The 19,737-nt window shown below is 40.0% G+C and overlaps 2 protein-coding genes across 5 annotated transcripts in view; one reads left to right on the top strand and one right to left on the bottom strand.

The window, feature by feature from the left end:
• The window catches only part of LOC138733888 (RCC1 and BTB domain-containing protein 2), a 32,653-nt gene extending 21,406 nt beyond the window's left edge, over positions 1–11,247 (top strand). For 3 of the 4 annotated variants that reach the window (XM_069881426.1, XM_069881411.1, XM_069881404.1), the window contains 4 exons: positions 2,092–2,218; positions 4,657–4,793; positions 5,343–5,473; positions 9,446–11,247. In XM_069881426.1, the coding sequence (XP_069737527.1) occupies positions 2,092–2,218; positions 4,657–4,793; positions 5,343–5,473; positions 9,446–9,586 (536 nt within the window). In that variant the 3' untranslated portion in view covers positions 9,587–11,247. The remainder of the gene's footprint in view (positions 1–2,091; positions 2,219–4,656; positions 4,794–5,342; positions 5,474–9,445) is intronic. The other variant, XM_069881419.1, reaches the window with a different exon arrangement.
• Positions 11,248–14,456: 3,209 nt separating this feature from the next.
• RB1 (RB transcriptional corepressor 1) overlaps positions 14,457–19,737 on the bottom strand; it is a 78,575-nt gene continuing 73,294 nt past the window's right edge. Inside the window, exons 21-27 of the mRNA XM_069881393.1 lie at positions 19,291–19,395; positions 19,012–19,125; positions 18,762–18,928; positions 17,830–17,860; positions 17,374–17,516; positions 16,400–16,449; positions 14,457–15,851 (exon numbers count right to left, since the gene is read on the bottom strand). Coding sequence (XP_069737494.1) covers positions 15,778–15,851; positions 16,400–16,449; positions 17,374–17,516; positions 17,830–17,860; positions 18,762–18,928; positions 19,012–19,125; positions 19,291–19,395 — 684 coding nt within the window. The 3' untranslated portion in view covers positions 14,457–15,777. The remainder of the gene's footprint in view (positions 15,852–16,399; positions 16,450–17,373; positions 17,517–17,829; positions 17,861–18,761; positions 18,929–19,011; positions 19,126–19,290; positions 19,396–19,737) is intronic.

The following is a 19,737-nucleotide window of genomic DNA, read 5'->3' as shown; positions in this document are numbered from 1 at the left end:
AGAATAATTATTGACTGTAGCGGCAACTCTTATTTTTATTGACCTTGAGGTCTTGGTGTCTTTGGAAATAAAGTGGCAACACTATAGCAGCATCGTATAAAGCACAAGGTAAACCTTACAGGAATAAGAGGTTATTTTATTTTTAAACAAAACTAATTTCAGATGTACTTTCAAACTCACATTCTGGAATGTGCCAAGTGATTTGTCCAGCATCCCGACGCTAAAATGTGTATTCAGGTAGTCTGAGCAGGGTTCCTTGTGATAACACAGGATAAAGGATGCTGCTGTCAGGCTCTCATCATGTCTTCTGGATTCCTTTTGGTTAGGTGATGGTGTGCTCCTTTTGGATGTGCCTTTTTGCATGTTCTGGGAGCTGAGGGTGACTAGTGTTTTCATTCTGGCCCACGTTGGGAAATGACTCCCTGTTGTTTGTCCCCTATTCTATATGTGGTGAGAATCATCAGGCAGCTGTATCCTAGGATCTTAACGTCTGCTGAACTAGGTGCCATGGATGTCTGCTATGCTTACAGCTCTCCTCCATCTGTTGTATTCCAGTGCTTCCATACCCAGGCATTCCCCTTCGTTCCCTGTTAGTGGCAGTTCTGAGGTTTCTGTTACAATTCTTAGCACTGGCTGCTAAGGAATTTCCTTGGCTTTGTGCCTCGTTGGTGTGAACTGCCTCATTATTTCCTTCCTCTGGTTCCCCCTTCTCTGCCATGACAAATAAAAGAGCCTATTTTCCCTCTAAATTGCATAACTGAACCCCACTGTTTTCTGTTTGCCTCTGCTGGCTGGAGAAGTCCTTTGGAGAAGTGTATTGGTGGACATCTGAATTGCCGGTTAACTTTGAAGAAGAGCTTCAGCTTTGCATTGGTTGTTAAAAATATGACCTCTTTGAATAGCAGAGGTCAGAATAAAACCACATTGTACAAAAAAATGGTACTGTAAAGTATGTTAGTTCTTCATTTCAGAAGGTTTATTTGTTACACACTTCCCCCATCTTTTTTAATTGTGAACCAATGCACTTTGATAATTATTGCCATAATTTGCTGTACTAGAAAATAAGCGACATCCTCTAAATGGAAATGAATGAAAAATAATTGTACCAAATTAAGTATAACAGTATCAAACTGTGTTAAGGTTTTTTCCCTAGAGATTGTGGTGAAGAATACTGCTCTTATTTGTAGCTTGGTAGGTTACAGGACTCAGCATTTATTTTCTGTAGAGAACAACTTGATGCTGAACCACAAAATTTGTATAAACCAGTAACGTGTATTTATATGGTAAGAAGATAAAATGGTTTCTGGGTTAAGAATAGGTTTGGGGGTTTTCATTTTTTAGTAGTATTAAAGAGTATAGTTCTTTCAGGCTACCAAATATGGAGATTTGCAAAGAGTTCAGGAGGTAAAAATTTGTATGCAGGCAATGGATGACTTATCAAGGCTGTCTTAACTTTATAATGCAATTGCCACATGCACAGTGCACACACATGGCACCAAAAGGAATATGCAGATGTTCACACAGAGTGCTTCTAAAACTAGAGAAAGCACTTTCTGATAGATTTGTAACTGTTGGTATTTACCTTTAGGGATGGTGTACTGGGCAGTTTCAGTGCAACCAATGTTTTGATAATGTAATGTTTATATCTGCTGTAAGGTGATGCCTTCTCAAAGGAGTGCTGTAGAAAATCTTATTGTGATTTTTATTGACCTTTTGGGAGTCTTGTAATAACTAACACTTTTCATTTAGAATAATTTACCCAGGAATGACTGACAGCATTTGCTATCAGATACAACGTTAAACTTCTGATACTGTATTAATGTTGTTTTTTCTGGCCTTACATAAATGAGTTAGAGGAGCAAGGCTTGCCTTTTTTTTTTTTTATTAATTTGGAGTAGGAATCTAGTAAGGACTGAAGAAAGTTGCCCTTTATTTACTATTGTGCACGGGTTCATACTGAACACATAGCCTATTGGGGTTTTTTTACTAGCTTTCAGGAGATGTCATATTAATTAAGAGTGTTAATTGCTGACAGATACTCAGGATGTTATGAGTTACTTGTATTACTGTTAATTCCCATTTTTATTCTAGAGCCTGATGACCATCTAACAGTAGCCCAGTCACTAAAGAAGGAATTTGACAACCCTGAAACTGCAGACCTGAAGTTTCTAGTGGATGGAAAATACATTCATGTTCATAAAGTTCTTCTCAAAATTCGGTAGGACACAAATTGTATGGTTTAATATAAAAACCAGTGTCCAGTCCAGTTAATTACTGCTTGTAATTCTTAATGTGTGCTTACAAACTCCCTTTTCCCTCAACCTTAGGATTCACCTGCCTTTCTTCATTGTTACTCTTTTCCTCATTGCTGGGAATTACCAGACATGCTTCTAAGTACCAGCCTTTTCATCGTTGTCCTCTCTGACCTGTGTCCTTGTTCATGCTGCCTAAATGGCCTTGACCCTAATTTATTATAACCTTTTCCTGCTGAGGAAAAAACTCACTTCTTTCTGCTGCCTTCCCAGTAGTTTGAATCAATTTTTCCTGCTTTATGTACTTGGCTTCCTTCACTGAGAAGATTTGAGGGTTTTGTGTTTGGTTTTGCCTGCCTTTCTTTCCTTCCACAGGACACATCGGTTGTTTCAGCAACTTCTGTAGATGCACTACGGTTTCTTTCTTTTCCTTTTTTTCCCCCCACATTTCTTATCCTGCTTGTTTTAAACCTTCTTATCAGTGGATTTGATTTTTAAGCTGGTTTCTTTCTATGTTATACATTGTTTTCCAGTTTAACACCACTTTACAGTGAGATTTGACATGCGCATCTCTACAGAGTAATCACATTGTTATTAACATGCAGAGATGAGTTTGTTATTGCTGATGCTGTTTCTACTAGGATATTCTAGAGACAGTGCTTTAGATCTGTTCTGTCTTGCAAACTGCTTCTGCTCTATCCTTCTCATTGTTACGATAGTTTTTCTCTTTGCTGTTTTATTTCACAAAATGCTTGGCTAGCTCATCCTGCTTATCAGTACCACTGTTTTCCTGCTTTTGCTCCTGAGTCGAATTAGTGATTTCATATATATTGACTGCTTTTTTTTTCTTTTTTTTTTTTTTGTCTTTTCTGCTCTCCTGTTACTACTCCTATTACTTGTATTACTATTTTCTTCCCTTTACTGGTTTCATTACTTGGATATTGTACTCATGCCTATAGTCCACTCTCTTCACTTGGAATGCCATGTGTCCTTTGTAAGATACAACTTCAAATATTTTGTACCCCCAAAATGTTTCTGATTTTTTCTTCCTGGTAATCAGACTATATGTGACTTTTCCTTGTTTCTTTTTTTCTTGCTCTACTTTTCTCAGATTATATGGTGTTCTGGGAAGGAAATCTGTCTAATTCAAAAATGGATTTAAATGAACGGCATTTTCAAAATAATATGCTGGAATAATAAAGCATCAGGCACAGTCTTTAGAATTGATGTTTTCTTTAAGCCTTATAGTCTCACAGTGCAACTGGATCAGAGGATAATGTAGTTAATGTGGAATTTTGCAGAATTCAGCCTGTTCCAGAGTGTTGTCATGAGTACAGTGCTGGTAGAAGTTCCTTTTCAGTATCCAGTCATTTCATTATGACTTATGAAGACTTTTTTCCGTCTTGTTCTGTACCTGCTGTTGAAGTAGGTCATATTGGTGGTGGTTATTAGCTTATGATTGTGGTGAAATGGCAGAGCAACACCCTGCTCGCTGAGAGGCTGACCAAACAACATACTGCCTAGAGAAATGTGGGAATCTGTGGAGGGGATTTGTCTGCTCTGCTTTTAGCCAGCCCAAATTAGGCATCTGGTCGGCCTCTACTGAGGGAGAGAGGCACTTGGAATGTGAGTCACTCCAAGGTATTTCGCAAACTGAAGGATAAGCACCAACTGATTTTTTTTTTTTATTTACTTATTTATTTTTAAGACAGCAATGTCTTTTTAATTCTTTATGAATTTGACTTGACTTGGAGTTTCTATAAAATAATAAGAAAAAGTGAGTTGCAGTGAGTTGTAAGTTACTGTGAGCTCTTAAGTTGCAGAGTACAGCTTTCAAAGGCAGTGCTTTTTCCTTGTTTGAATCCTATCTATCGCAAACATATTCACACTTCTATAATAAAAGGTGATAAAGACTTGGGTGAGAGTGCCATCACTTGAAAATATTTTAATTCTTGAGTATAATGACTAAATCTAACACTAAATTGTGTATGGACCCTGACACTAGAATAAATGTTACCTAAAATAATTTCCCACCTCACTGGATTGTGTTGGAGAAAGCAGGTTGAAAAATGTGAGAATTGTATGGCTTAATTGTAAACTTTATCTGTTAGCCCAGGAAGTAAAATTCATGGTGAATATATTAAGTATTTCAGAAAATGATGTCAAAACCACATGGACAATCCTTGAGGGTACTGTAAGCAGAAGAAGAGCCAGATATAAAATAGTAATAACAGAAATAAAGGAAAATTTTGAATTACCTGTAAGGCCAAAAAAATCAAATAGTGAGAGTCCATGGTTGTGTGTTTAGTCTGATGACAGATTTTTTTTTTAACAGTCTTCTTGCTGCAGCTCATCTATCAAGCGTAACTCTTTACAATATACAATCTTTCTTTGTGTTTTATAGGTGCGAACATTTTCGTTCCATACTGAATAATGATGATGAAATTATAGAAATGACTGAGTTTTCTTATCCTGTTTACCGAGCTTTCCTGGAATACCTGTACACAGACAGCATTAGGCTTCCTCCGGAAGATGCAATAGGTATCTGCTGTTAATCGGAATAACTCTAGGCTGCTGTTTCTGAAAGCTGGATTTGTGTGTTGTAACAGGGTGACAAAAGCAGGGCTTGTTAATTTTAGTTTTATTAGTACTGAAAATCTTGAGTGTGTTAAGTGTCTGTGACAGGTGTCTGGAAGAAAAGATGCAGTAGCAGGAAACAAGCCCAAGAAGAATGAGTGAAGGGGATGCAGTGAAATAAAAGATGGAAATGTCCAAAAAGAACTCATTCTTTCTTATATTAAGAACTCTTAAAACTTTTCTGTTTGAGTAGCTGTGGCAATTTGATTGTGAATGAAAACAGAGCTGTTTGCCACATGAATTTAAAATGTTGTAAGTTACTAATCGATGCCTCGAATGAGATACAATAAAGTGAACAAGATGACAGAACACTTGCAGAGTAGTAAAATGCACGCATCATTGGGGGTGGTAGGGGAATAGAACAAGTCTTTGATTAATTCAGCAAATGATTAATTTGAAAAGAAATATGTATGTTTCATACCAGGTGAGCTAAAGATGTATGAATTTTGACAGGACTGCTAGATTTGGCAACGTTGTATAGAGAAAACAGATTGAAAAAGCTTTGCCAGCAAACGATCAAACAAGGCATTTGTGAAGAGAATGCCATCGCTCTTCTTTCTGCTGCTGTCAAATATGAAGCTCAGGTAAGCAGAACTTCTCTTCAGTCAATCAGTTGTTTTCTGAGAAATGAACCTGTTTAAAACATAACTGCGTTTAACCGATGAGGCACAATCAATGCAATTTCCCTTTCTGGCTTCCCAGATTTTTGTTTCCCTTCTTTTTACAAGTTATAAAAAAAAAAAATGCAGCATCTAGTGGTTTCTTCCTGGCCTTTTGGCTTGCACCTGTGAGTTGAGATTCTTAATCTGCTTCCTGCCTTGTCATGTGGCACGGCATGCAAATTTTTCTCTGCTGTTTACTTCACCTTTGGATTTTGCACTGCCCCTTGACTTCCTGAGTTCTCCTCCTGATCATTTTGTCTGCCAGTGTCAGGTACAGTCATTCTGGAACCGCCTTTTACAGGCAGTGGGAGAATCTACCTGTAAAGTCCCTCCCGATTTTCAACTGCATTTGCATTAAAAAAAATGCAGTTTTGCCATGTTGTTTACAACGAATCCTGCTGACATGCAACAAATTACCTACTGTTATTCCTCTCCCCATATCCTGTCATCTGGTCTGCCCTTGGCTCTGCTAGTGAAACACTCAGCCTGTTATCAGCAGTACTGCAAGAGTTCTTATTTGTAAACGGACAAATACTTTCAAAGTTTGTTTTTTTTATCAACTTCTTCATGCTATGCTCTTTATGGAAACGGTGATATGGTGGGTTTTAGTATTCAAGAAGTCAGCATTTGTCTTTTTTTACTTAGTAGCCCTTGTTATAACTGAGCATCTTAGTTGAGAAGATGCATTCTTTCTGTTCAAGATTTCTTCTGCTTTATAGGACTGAAATTAATGCAGCCAAACAGATTACTTACTAAAAGAGCCAACATATGTAGCTGCTAACAATGTTATTTTTTAACAGTACTTGGGTTTTTCCTTTTGCCTGGCTGTCAAATGTAAGATGAAGTTTTAAAGGAGGAGAGGCTAGAAGTCCAATACGATGGATTGATAAAGAGCTCCAGGTACAGGAAGCAAGTAGAAAGAAGGAACTGAAAGAAAACCTGAGTTATAAATCACAGAATGCTTTAGGTTAGAAGGGACCTTAAAGATCATCTAGTTCCAAACCCTGTGCCATGAGCAGGCACATCCCACTAGATCAGGCTGCCCAAGGTCCCATCCAACCTGGCCTTGAACACCTCCAGGGATGGGGCAGCCACGACTTCTCTGAGCAACCTGTGCCAGGGCCTCACCACTCTCACAGTGAAGAAATTCCTCATTATGTCTAATCTAAATCTTCCTGCTTCCAATTTAAAGCCATTCCCCCTCATCCTATCATTACAAGCCTTTGTGAACCGTCCCTCCCCAGCTTTCTTGTAGCCCCTTTCAGGTACTGGAAGGTCACTATAAGATCTCCTTGGAGCCTTCTCTTCTCCAGGCTGAACAACCCCAACTCTCTCAGCCTGTCCTCCTCTGGGAGGTGTAGTTGCAGTAGTCTGTGCCGTGTGGCAGCAACTTGCTAGGCGAAATGAATTTGTGTAGCAGTTGGAAAGAGGAAGCTGAAAGTCAGCAAGTTTTGTGAATCAAAAGAACAGATAACATCAGATGAACAGATAATGAGATGATCAGCTGCCAGTTACGTGGCAGTTGTAACCAAGGTATCAGTAACGGAAGGCATGAACAGCTGAAGCACTGAAGAGTTGTACTTTCAGAGTGTCATGGTGGCAGAAGACCAGCACATCAGGGAAGACTGGAAGGAACGGAGGATCCAGTGGTTTGATTCTCCTAACAGCAGAAGTTTTCATTAAAAGCTTCTCCTTTTATGAGCTTTTTTAATAAGTTCAACAGTTTTGAATGTCTCCAAAGCAGAAGTACCTTTAGTGTGTCAAGCGAAGTAGTTCAAGAGTGGTTAAGGGGTTAAAGATACATTTATGTGTATGTGAAGTAGTAAAACTAGTCTAGACAAAGTGCTAGAGTTTTTATAACAGCTGAAACACAGTAAAAAGGATTGGCTAGATGACTCAATGCATGTTATTGTCCACTTCCTTCTATGGGTCAGTGTTTTCTTCCATGTACCTGATGTTCTTTCAAAACGTGTAGTTTTTTAATGCAATCATCAGATGATGAATTGGTTCACCTGTCCAAGGTGCAGCATGTGCCAAACCCAGGAGTGCGTTGTTGCCCTCCTCCCTACATGTGCACCTCAGAAAGGGATACGTTCTCTTCTGTTTCAAAGAAGCTTAGCAAAGATTTCTTTATCAAAGATGTGGGGTAGTGTCTAGCAAAGCATGAAGTGAGCCAGGATCGTTCCGCATAATATAGTAAATACTATTAATACAGTAAAAATTGGCTTAAGAACCCTGTGCAGTGTAGCAGCATTTCAGTAGAAAACTGTCCAAAGAAAGATTATCCAAGAGGCCAGTATTTTGGAAGTTTGAAAAGATAGAATTACTCCAATATTTTGTCATTAAATGTGAACACTTGCAAGAGAAAGATTATAGTGCTGTGTCATCTACTATTAGCATATCAAATTAACCAAAGGCTGACTTGGCTACAGTGTGCATCTGTTTCTTAGTATTAAAAACGCTTAAGATTTTGTCCTATGCTCAGAAAATAAGAGTTGCTGCTACAAATTATTTGAAGGGCGTATTTCTAATATACACTCTAAAAATTTTAGATTAATCATCTGCCATGTAACAGAACTAAAAGCCAGTGTTTCTTGAAACTGCAAAACTAATGACAAGGATTCTGTGGTATCTATGGTCTTTATGGATCAATACCAGCAAAGGCAACTGCTGTTAATTTTATTTAATGTATAATTTTGCATACAGGTTGTAAAGCAACCCAGGTTCTAGCAGTAGCATTTCAGAGGCCTGCTCAGGCTGACAGTGCCTTTGATCTTCTAAATTTTTTTTATTTCTTCTTTTATTCTGTTTTCTTGCTTTCCCAGCACTTTTGGATGAGAGATACAAATTACTTCCGTGCATTGTTGCTGTCTTATTTCTTTTTAAAGAATTATTTTGTGCTGCTTGGCCTCTGTTAAATCTTTAGATGCATCTTGATGGGGGCAACAGGCTTGAAACATTCAATCTAAGGAAAAGGTTTCAAAGGGAAATGAACTATTCTGCTAGATTTCTTCCTACTAATAAGCCCTGGCTGCGATGATTGAGAACTTAACATAGCCTAAAACTGGCATGGATTAAGAGACCTCTTTTTGCTGTAGCGCTTGAAGAGTTTATAGATCATGGATCATAACTGCTGATTTTGACTTGCTTTGCTGCTGGATCCACCCTTGCTTGTGGCAGATGTAATTCATTGCCCTTCAAGAGCAAGTTGTTGCATGGGAAACAGCTAAAGGAGAGGAGAGGAGAATTGCCTCTGTTGCTTGGAGTCTAAGTGGGTAAAATTTGCAGTGTGAAATTGTGCTTGTATGGCTTAAAGGCTTGTACCTGTCCTGTGCTAAACATCTGACTATCCTGTTACAGCAAGACCAGGATAAGACAAACAGTTTTTGCTATCTAGGAATCTCAGTTCCTAGGTAGGGACGCACAGTTCCTAGGTTAGCCATGGAAGACACATGTATCCTAACATCTGATGTTATACCGTATTTTGCTTTTTTTTCAGCAAGACGAGGGTATCGGCTGTTTTTTACAAGACTGCTACTGAATTCAGTGCAGGGAGAAAAAGGAAGGAGTTACTGATACTTTAGCAGTTGTATGTGGGGAAAGTTGATGGTTTCACTTTATTAATAAACTTATTTTCTAATGAGCTTAGTAAATGTGATGGAATTGTGGAGTCAGTTTAAGTGGCTACTCCTGTTTTCTTGGAGGGGGTTTATTGAATAGTTTGTGAACTAATTTCATCCAGTACTTGTGATGTAATCAAGCTGATGGGAAAAGGGATTGGTAATATGAACAACCTGGTATATTCTCTGCTAATTAAATGACAGATTTGAAATGGCAAAATAATAGTTTTGCTATTAGTCATTCATATTGCAAATTACCTCAATCTGTTTGTAGGACTTGGAAGAATTTTGCTTCAGATTCTGCATAAACCATTTAACTGTTGTTACCCAAACTCAAGGCTTTGCAGAAATGGACCATGACCTCCTGAAAAACTTCATTAGCAAAGCAAGCAGAGTGGGAGCGTTCCGAAACTGAGGTCTTACTCCTCCCAAGCTGAACAGCACATCCTCTTCTCTCCTGGAAATACTTCTTTGGAGAACTTATCTGTGGTCAGAATGTGCAAAGGTTTGGAAAGAAAGGCTCGGTGTCCATCAGCTTAGGAAATGTGTGAAGTCCACTAACGTTCAGGTTTGGTGAAGATCGCTACAGCGTAGACGTATGGTGAGAGTTCCTTGCCAACAGGCAGAACCTAACAACAAAAATCCAATGCAGTAACTACCCTTTAGTTTCCTTGACCCTTAAAATCAGGCAAACTACGTTGTCATTGTCTTGTCTGTCTGGTTTGAATGTTTTCTTTTTATTTTTCTGTTTGTTTGTTTGCTTTTAAACAACCTGCGTTTGGATTTTATGGGACAGTGACCTGCTTGCTGCTAAAACTTTCACAGTATACTTTTACCACCAAACTGCATTAACATGCTGTAGTGGACCACTTTGTGCCTGGTTTATCATCCAGTAAAGGTACAAACTTGTTTTTCTGAACACACGATAAACTAATATAAATTCTTTAGGATGAGAAGCTTTCCAATCAGTAGGAGGATGTGTCTCTGTTGGTGTTTATTTGGAGTGTAGATAAATAAGCCACAAAGAGCTTCAGCTGGATATCACAGTTTTGAGGTTGTGGCACTGAGGGCTTTTGTTCTAGACAGAATGAAAAGAAAACCTTCCTTTCCATGACACCAACCACATTCCCTGGCACACCAAAGGGTCAGGAAGCATTCACAGTATTTGTCTGGACACGAATTACTGTGCTGTGTGTTTTGGTGCTCAGAAAACCGTCTGGTTGCTTGTCACCAAGAAAAAGAAACTCAAACAAAACTTAAGGGAAGGGAAGTTCCACTTGAGGTTTGTTTGTTTATTCCTGTCTTGCTATCTCTCCCCACATAAAGCATCTTAGGAAAAAGGGAGAAAGGAGATAGTTTTGAAGTGATAAAATGGACCTGATTAAATCATGAGTGAAAGTCTTTTCCACGTAGCAATAAGGCTACCTTGCCCAAATCCATTGTTGCAGGTTCTCCTTAGGTCAGTGCTGCAAGGTGAACGTGCTGCTCACCTTACCTGCCTGTTTTAGGTGAGAGGAGTTGCCCTCTGGACACATCTCTCTCTCTCATCACTGACCATGGAGGGGCATGGATGGCTAAGCTGGAGTAGATGCTTATTTTCTATCTGAAATGAGGTAAGATGAAACCCCACTCAGTGTTGCAGAGGGGGAGGTTTGCCCCATTACAGAAGATATTGAGCTCATGAAGCATTAACTTGGGTTTTCTAATAAGCAACTGAATTAACCCTGAGAAATTGTTTCTCTTAAAGCTTTGACTGTGGGGAGTGGCTCTAAGTGCCCTTGGTTAGTGTTCTACAAATGGAGGAGGGGAGGAGCTGGAGGACCAGGCCCAGTACACCAATATAATCCATCAGGTGACTTCCCTTTGGATCCTTGATGAGCCACAGAAGCCTTCAATGACTTTTCCCAATCCTTAGATGCGAGTTCTAGGAAACTAATTCCCATAAATGATCACAGCCACATTTCCTCATTTCTAAAGTACAAATAACTGTTCTTTATTATATTGGAGGATCATTTCTCAAACAAGCCTGTTCCTTGAAGAGGAGGGGGAAAAGGAGAAGCACATCCCCAGAGAAGATGAGAAGTAGGGAGTAGTGCCTGTCTTCACATCAGTCCCTGCGTGTCTAAGTGGAAGGGTGTGGGATGCAGACAGCAGCATTTACTTAGGAAGACAGCGGTAAGCAAATGAGTTAGGAAAATGCTGTTGTAAAAAATTACTTGGGCTGAAGGCATTTGCCTCAGACTCTCACTAGAAATACATCAGGTCATAACTGCTAACACACGTGTTCTGCCACCCACTCAGTAATGAGAACTCCTTCCTCCAGCACCGTAAGTCCAGCCTTAGCAGCTGTGTCAGTATTTGCTATTCAAACAGAACTGGTCAAAACCTTTCCAATGTTAATGCAGTATCATCAAACCCCCAGCTTCCCTGGGGAAAAAGACCAGTTTTGAGTTTGAAAAGCACTTGGATCAGGCACCGAGGGTAGCGCAGACAGTAAAGCAGCAGCAGGGTAGGGCAAGGGAACAGCTGGGCACCAGGGCCACTTGGCCTTTTGGTCTCTGCAGCCTTCCCAGGAAAGGTACTGTAAAAGGTCTCTCCAAATGTTTCTGTTCTTTAACTTAAAGAACTAAACCAAAACTCTAAATGTGAAGTGATTGTTTTTAACTTGACATCTGATCGAAACGATTTGCTGCTCAACGAATAGCCTGGCACCCTGGAGACACCAGTCCATGGAGGGAACAGCACTGGAGCCTGAAATCACTCCCCAGTGCTAGCTCACGCTCATAACCCAGCAGTTCAACAGCTACTGCAGTCCACATGGCAAGCTTTCTTAGCAAGGCATTTGGGGCTTCATAGAACAAATAGTGCCATTTTTTTCAAATATTTCCTTCCTGCTCATAGCTTCCCACCTAACTTGAAGCCCAGCTGCAACTTCAGAGCAATGGACGAAGTCTGTAGTTGTGAGAAAAAGCATCTCTGGACTGAATGAGGGTGATGCTAAAGATCCAGTGTGGCGGTGTTGGCTTTTACTCGTGCAGTCTGTAGCGTCAGGCCTGGATGCTTTAGCAATGCATTCAGAGAGATTAATTTATTTAATTTTTTAAATTTTCATTTGCATGCACTTTCCTTAGCACTTAAATGTCAATGTTTAAAAAACCATACTGGCTTAGGTGGTTAAATGTTGATGTGTGTGTATAAATATGTGCTTGAAACCCAATCGTGGGACCTTTGAAGAAATTAGGGATGTGTTTTACCCTGTGAAATGGGTCTGCAACAATTAGGTTTGTGGATCTTGCAGGTTAAACGCTTCATTAAGGCTGTAAGCAAAAAGGTCTTTGCTACGAAGTATCAGCAAGGTCATGCATGAACTGTATCTGGGGTTTAAATCGAGGGATGTTCTGCTTTGCAGAAAGGGGAAACGAGGTAGATAACATTTGGAAACAAGGGGATTTTCAAAGAGGTGAGAGGGATGGGGTCATTTAAAGGTTCTCTAGTTTTCTTACAATGCCTAATAACTACATAAGCTGCTGGGTTTATGTGACCTGAACAATTTCCACAGGCTTTCCTTGTAAAGCAAAGCATTTAATTACCCCATAGAGACAGGACGCAGTGGCTGCCGCTTAGCAATGTAGGAAGTTTACAGCCTGCACGTGAAACTATGTTTTGATTTCTTGTTTCTTTTATAAACTTGCCTGGTTTTAATAGACCATTAATAAAAATGCCATCATATTTTAGAAGTACATGCGGGGTTTTTTCCTTTCTTTACTGAAAAGGGAAAGAAAATCTGACAGTTGTGGACTGAGTTGAGTGTGGGGTTTGTAGTGCAGGGAAAAAAAGAAATAAAACAGACGTTAATACTTCAGAGAGCTATTTTAAAGACTTCTGGAAATCACCACCACCCGATGCAGTGGGTGTAAGCAGAATGAAAACTGAGTCTGCCAAAAAAAAACCCAAAAAGTGCTAGAGAAGTTGCAGAGGTACATTTCCACCTGTTAAAGAAATCAATGCCCTAGAGACTCTGACGATTCATAAAACTGTCCTCAAAACAGCAAGAATAGTTTCTGAAGCAAATGTTCATCACAGAATCATTTAAGATCATTGAGTTCAACTGTAAACTTACCACTGCCAAGTCCACCACTAAACCATGTCCTCAGGCTTTACATCTACACCTCTTCTAAAGTTCTGGTGCTTCACCACTCTTGGTGAAGAATCTCTTCCTAACATCCAACCTAAACCTGCCCTGGCACAACTTGAAGCCCTTTCCTCTCATCCTCTCAGTTGTTACTTGAGAGAAGAGACCAGCCTCTCCTCCTAACTTGTGCTCTGGACCCTTCACCAGCTTTGCTGCCCTTCCTGACCAGCTTGTTACATTTTAAAAGCTTTCAGCTTGCACTTGGCACCAGTGTCTCACAGCCACAACCTTCTCCTGCCCTTTCACATTTGACACAAGTAATCATCCCACAGCCGCTCCCGTACCTGAAAGCACACGGCTCACGCACACTGTGACAGGTAAGAACAGACAGAGCTTGGAAACAGGAGAGAGCAACACGAGATTAAGGTATAAAATCGCGAATAAGCAGCTGGGAGTCAGCTCATCCGTCTTGAGAAGGCTACGCAGCCAAGCCAATAAATTCCCCTTGGTGTCCACAGAGAGACATAGGCCTCTTAGATACACATCGCAGACCCTCATCTTGTATGTACAGCTTAGGAATGTGTGTTTTCTCCACAAACACACCTTCCCACTGTGAGTAGAAGAGTTTGATCAGTGGCACGATTCACCCCCATCCCACTTTTTCTCCAGCTCTGCTGCTCTGAATTCTAACTTCCTTTTTTTCCCTGACCAGTTTCAGTATTCTGAGCCCAGTTAGAATACAAGGTCTGGCTGTAAGAAAGGTGCTCTCAAACATAGCAAGATTTCCCCACCTGATAAAGCACCATTTGCTTCAACACACGCTTATTTACAGATGGATCTGTTTAACTAGAAGACTGAAAATGTTTTTTCAGAGGGGGCAGGGACTGGTGAGCAGGGCAGTGCCCTTCCTTCTGCTGCGAGCACCGGCACGAGCAGCGCTGCAGGTTCAGCAGTGTTGAGTCACAGGCACCTCTGCACTCCCAGCAAAGCAAAGGCAGCTCGACACCCGCCTCACACTGGGATTCTGGCAACCTGAGCTCTTCTCAGCAGCTCCAAAAGCAAAAGAATCGATTATGAAAAGCAGGGACACATGTACATCATTACCATACGGAGTTGCTTTCTCATCCAATGGAAGTAAATTACCAACTACAAATCTTTCAAAAGCTATTTTATTTATCTTGAAAAGAGAGAAACTGATTAGTTGTATAAAATATTATCATATATTTGACATAAAGCCCTCAGTCTGGACAAAAAGACATGTTGTCACAGTACAGAAATACTAAATCTGCCTGGGAACTGGACTCTGTAACGCGGCCCCTGGGTCTGGCCAAAGGGTCCTGGAAGAATTTCCACGGCTGTAACAGAGCTGACAGTGCACCCCAAGGTTAACATATATTCTGTCCATAAAACTTTGCAAAAATTGAGAAGATAAACGTAAGGCTCGCTAATGCTTCTGTACAGGGGCTCATCCAGTTTGGCCCTTGCGCAGACGCTGCTGATGGGAAACGCTCTGTGCTTTTAGACACCAGCTGCTGCTCTTGCTGGGAACCCAACTGGAGACGCTCAGCTTTCAGCTTGGTGCCCCGTCTCAAGCAACCTGGCTTGGCAACACTTAGGTGAAAGTATAAAGCAATCAAGAAAATTCCACATCATTAGAATTCTGAAATCCTAGGAACCAGGTAGGATTTAGGTTTGAGGTTCTTTATAATAACTGAGATCTTTCCAAGGCAGGAAAGTGCACATCAAGTACTCTGCAAACGGTAAGAAGCTTCAGCTTCTGGTAAGATTCCCTGTGGGATTCATGTTCCATGAAATTCCAACTGATGGGCAGCACAACTGCCCTGTGAAATGACACTGGGGCGAGAGCTGGGAAAGGAAAACTACAAAACAGTAAGTACTGGTTTCAGTAGTACGACTACATCACAAGTTCCCTTTGAATTCACGCTGTACTGATGTCAGGCCCTGACTCTGCAAGATCTCTGCCTGCTGCGCAGTTTGAGTTAATGAGAATTTAATGTGCTAATTATATGCAGAGACAGAAATCTTTGCAGTATCTGGCCCCTCACTTTCAAAATCTGCAAGTAATGAAAAAAATCTAAAAATGAAATCTAAAACAAAAATTAGTGCATTTCAAATAATTCTAGCTAATATTTTGTCTTTAGACAGAAAAACTCAAACCTGAATTGGCTTAAATCAGTAATGCTGCAATAGCAAACTAAGACACCTTCCAAGTCTGTTTTTAAAATCCTCAAAAAAAAAAATATAAATAAAATTCAGTGGCTTACGTTGTGTACATGCTACCTCATAAGGCAAAGCATCATAAAAAACATTTAAGAATTTAAAAAGTCCAAATGTTTTCAACTGGCAGTTTGGAATAAAAGGCAACTAAAAAAAGCAACTCAATCAACGAAGGCAGTAAAACAAAAAACAAGCTATGAGGGCCTGCAGTGCAGCCCCTGGTCCTGAGAAGAATCTCACTTTTCTTCACTGGCTGAGGTATCATTTCCATGGTTCAGCTTCTGCTTCTGCATTCTTGTTCGAGTAGATGCTAAAAAAAAAAAAAAAAAAGAAAGAGAAAAAATTTAAATACTTGTTTCACATGTGAAAAAAGCAGCCTCAGGGACATTTTAGTATGAAAGATAGCAAAGCAACGCACAAAATTACCTACGATTTTCCTGTGTATAGAATTTTCTTTCACTCTATTGTAATTGCCTAAAAAGGTGCTCCGGTCAACTAAACGCTGCTGCAATGACTACCGATTTCTACCTGCAAGCTCTCAGCTAAGCGTCTGTCACTGGAACAAATGGAAAAGCCTTGGCATGCATTTAATTCCATTTCAAGAAATTTAGTCATGATCATTTTCTCATTCACGTATAATACAGCATCGTCTGTGCTGCTGTGCCATTTAATAACCTCAAAAAGGCTTTTGAGGATTTTCATTTTAAAATCTGCATTTTCACAATTAAATGGAGCAAGTAAAAAACTTAAGCAAGTTACCAAAAGGACACCAACATTCAGCACTGTTTTTAACTGAGGGCACGAACTGCTTTATCCAAGGCATTCACTGCTGTGCAGTTAATGAAAAGATATACTCACTCATTTCTGCAAGCTTCTGTTGGAACTTGGACTCCTGGGGTAGGTGTTTGCTGCAGATAGAAAGCATTTGATTAAGCAGAGGTTAAAAAAAACACCACAAAATCCCAACCCCTCGTAGCTTCTTATCCTTGTAAACCTAACCACTGGAATGTGTCCAGTGGCTTATGAAGATGATCAGAGGGCTGAAGTACCTCTGCTATGAGGACAGACTGAGAGAGTTCGGGCTGTTCAGCCTGGAGAAGAGAACGCTCCAAGAGAGACCTTATAGTGACCTTCCAGCACCTAAAGGAGCTACAAGAAAGCTGTGGAGGGACTGTTCACAAAGGCTTGTAGTGATAGGACAAGGGGGAATGGCTATAAATTGGAAGCGGGAAGATTTAGATTAGGTATGAGGAGGAAATTCTGCAAGGTGAGGGTGGTGAGGCCCTGGCACAGGTTGCCCAGGGAAGCTGTGGCTGCCCCATCCCCAGAGGTGTTCAAGGCCAGGTTGGATGGGGCCTTGGGCAGCCTGATTAGTGGGACGCGTCCCTGCCCATGGCAGGGGGGTTGGAACTGGATGATCTTTAAGGTCCCTTCCAACCCAAACTATTCTATGATTCTAGCTATAGATCAAGGCCAATTCATTTCAGTGCTATTCTCTTACAAAGATGCAAACTCTTTTCCCTCCACGTTAAGTTGCTTGATTTCTCATACACTTAAAAAAATTTGGGGTTTATGTTTCAAAAGCCTGACTGAAGACAACAGCACATTTTAGCGCTCAGCAATAACACTGTGACACAGAATGTACAGGCAGTGAGTAAATCCTTGTTTCTAACCTCAAAGTGTCTAACTGAGAAGTATTATAACCTCTCTGTGTCATTTAACATATTTACTGAAGTTCACAGATTGACAGAAGTTAGGATAGGAAGCCCCAAATACATGTACGAAACCAAAATACATGTAAATTTACTGAAAAGCTGAGAACAATCTGTTACCTTCCATCTGCTTCGTCTTGTCCTTCTATATCGAAGCGCAGCCTCTTCAGCGGCTTAGGAGCAGGACTTACTTCTGCACTGCGTTTCAGTTGCCCATCACTGTTGCACACCATTTGGTTTATCTTTTGAAACTTTTCAGAAGTCTGAAGATACAAAAAAATAGGGGAAGATATTGCCAATAAATCCTGAAACTACTCAAACTTACCATTAAAAAAAGATAAAATAAAAAAATCAACTCTGCAGTTGAAATAAAATGGAAAACTTTAGAAGTGACATCTGGATATTTTAAAGGAATTAACAAGGGCACTCCTATAATCTTTGTGCTCACAAATTATATCAAATACTAAGTTAAACTGGAGATGCTCACTGATCAGTTTTACAGGTATCAGCAAGTCACCCCATTCCTTCAAAAGTTACATGCGTTCAAGAACAGACATTAAAAATGTTAAAACTCACCCCAAATGGTTCACCAATTGACACCAAAATTCTGCCAAATGAAGAAAAGAAGTGTTTAAGATTAAGCTATATTTAATACTAATTATATCCACTAATTTGCAGAGCTTAGCTTAAGTTGTGAACAAAATCTCTTCCCCTCTCTGCGTGAAGAGGGCAAACCTAGACTGTATTTCACTGCACTGAGACTGTTCACATTTCCATCAGGCCAGTGAATGCTGAATCACCAAATCAACCAAACCACACAGATGGAAAAGAAACTGGCCTGAAAGAATCAGAAGCCCCCAGAGTCCACCCCTTAGCAGCAGGAGGACACGTCAGTGCTGGGTACCCAGGCAATCACCCTTTCATCACTACCTGTAGGTGTTCACTAATCAAAACTACATAAGACTTCAACTTAAAATATATAGTAATACTTCAACTTTCACACACAGGGAGCCAGGTATGAGGGGACACACTCAATCCTAGTTTGAAACACCCATTGGATACCTGCATGTATGCCGTCATCCTTGGCCGCTAAGAACTAGAGACTATGAAGCATTCTGCTTGGTCAACTAAATAGTCTAAAGCATTTTGTTCCAAAAATGTATTTTCTCTTTAAACAAGTGTACAAAGCTCATCTATGTTTTTCAAGAGCATGACCCGCAGCCAAAGCCAACAACATTTCAGCAACTAGATCAGAAACCCTTACCCTTGAATGTAATTATTCTCAAAAAAAAAAACCAAACCCCAAATTTCTTGGGCACACAGACTCAAATGAAACACAAAAGTGCTCAAAAATGGATAAAGAGTCCAAATACACAAACTTTTAACCAGAAAAGATACAATAACCACAGACCAGTGACAAAGTAGACCGTGCAATTTTCTAATTTGCTTCCACTGAAGTCCCCCAAATGCCTTTAATTTAGTCAAAGAAATGCTTGTCAATAACCTACCTAGACCTTGGGGTCATCTTTGTAGGCGACTGAAACCCATCGGAGAATTTGTATGGGCTCTTCAAGGGTGAGATATAGATGTTATTGCCAGCAGGGACACGCCGAGGGGAGTTGGAGAACTGGTAAGGGCTGCGAGGAATGTGTGGGATAGGTGACAGAGTGGGAGGCTATAAAAGTAATAAAATAATCATAAGGTTTTATTGTCTATGAATTCCTATTCTATTAAATAATTAATACGCTAGCAGCTTACCCGGCTGGAGGCATACTGCAAAATGTTTGTTTTCAGCTTCTGCATAAACACCAAGTTGTAGAAGACTATAATGGAGTCATACTGCTCTTCCCTGATCAGAACACGCTTGAAAGTCTACAGAGGGTGAGAAAATCATAGACAGTAAAAATAAGAAAAGGATGACAATTTGACATTTGACAAACTCAAAGCCATTCAAAAAAAAATCTGTTAGATACAAGCTAAGAAGGCACATGTATTTCATGAAAGCTGTTGTATCTACTATTTAGAGAATTTCCATACCTCTTGATTTGCGTTGGGAAGCTCCTTGTATGCCGAAACTATTATTTTAAATCGAAGATCTACGTTCTTTACTTTGCATATGCCATACATGGAACACATCATGATCTATTAAAGAAATGAGACAAGACAACTGGAAATACAGAAAATTAATTCAGCGTCTTCAAGTTAAGAGCTTTCTATTACTGATTGTACTCTGTAAGCTAGCATGCAACTCAGTTTCATAAGAACTTCCAAAATATAAGTTCTCTGCTGGTCCCTCTATTTCTGTAAGACAATCAACTTAACTGGAGCTGGTAGTACCTTCTCAAGCTCATTTTATATGCTGCCGTTCTTGGGTAGAATAACAACACACTTATCAGCTACACATTGTCTTCCCAAAGAAAATCAGTATTTCCTTATGGAAATTATTAAAGAATTTGGTGTGTCTTCATTATTTTGAAAACAGCT

Source organism: Phaenicophaeus curvirostris, chromosome 1 (assembly GCF_032191515.1).
Source record: "Phaenicophaeus curvirostris isolate KB17595 chromosome 1, BPBGC_Pcur_1.0, whole genome shotgun sequence".
Classification (NCBI taxonomy): Eukaryota; Metazoa; Chordata; class Aves; order Cuculiformes; family Cuculidae; genus Phaenicophaeus; species Phaenicophaeus curvirostris.
The sequence above is the reverse complement of the archived record's forward strand: the minus strand, read 5'-3'. Positions and strand labels throughout refer to the sequence as shown.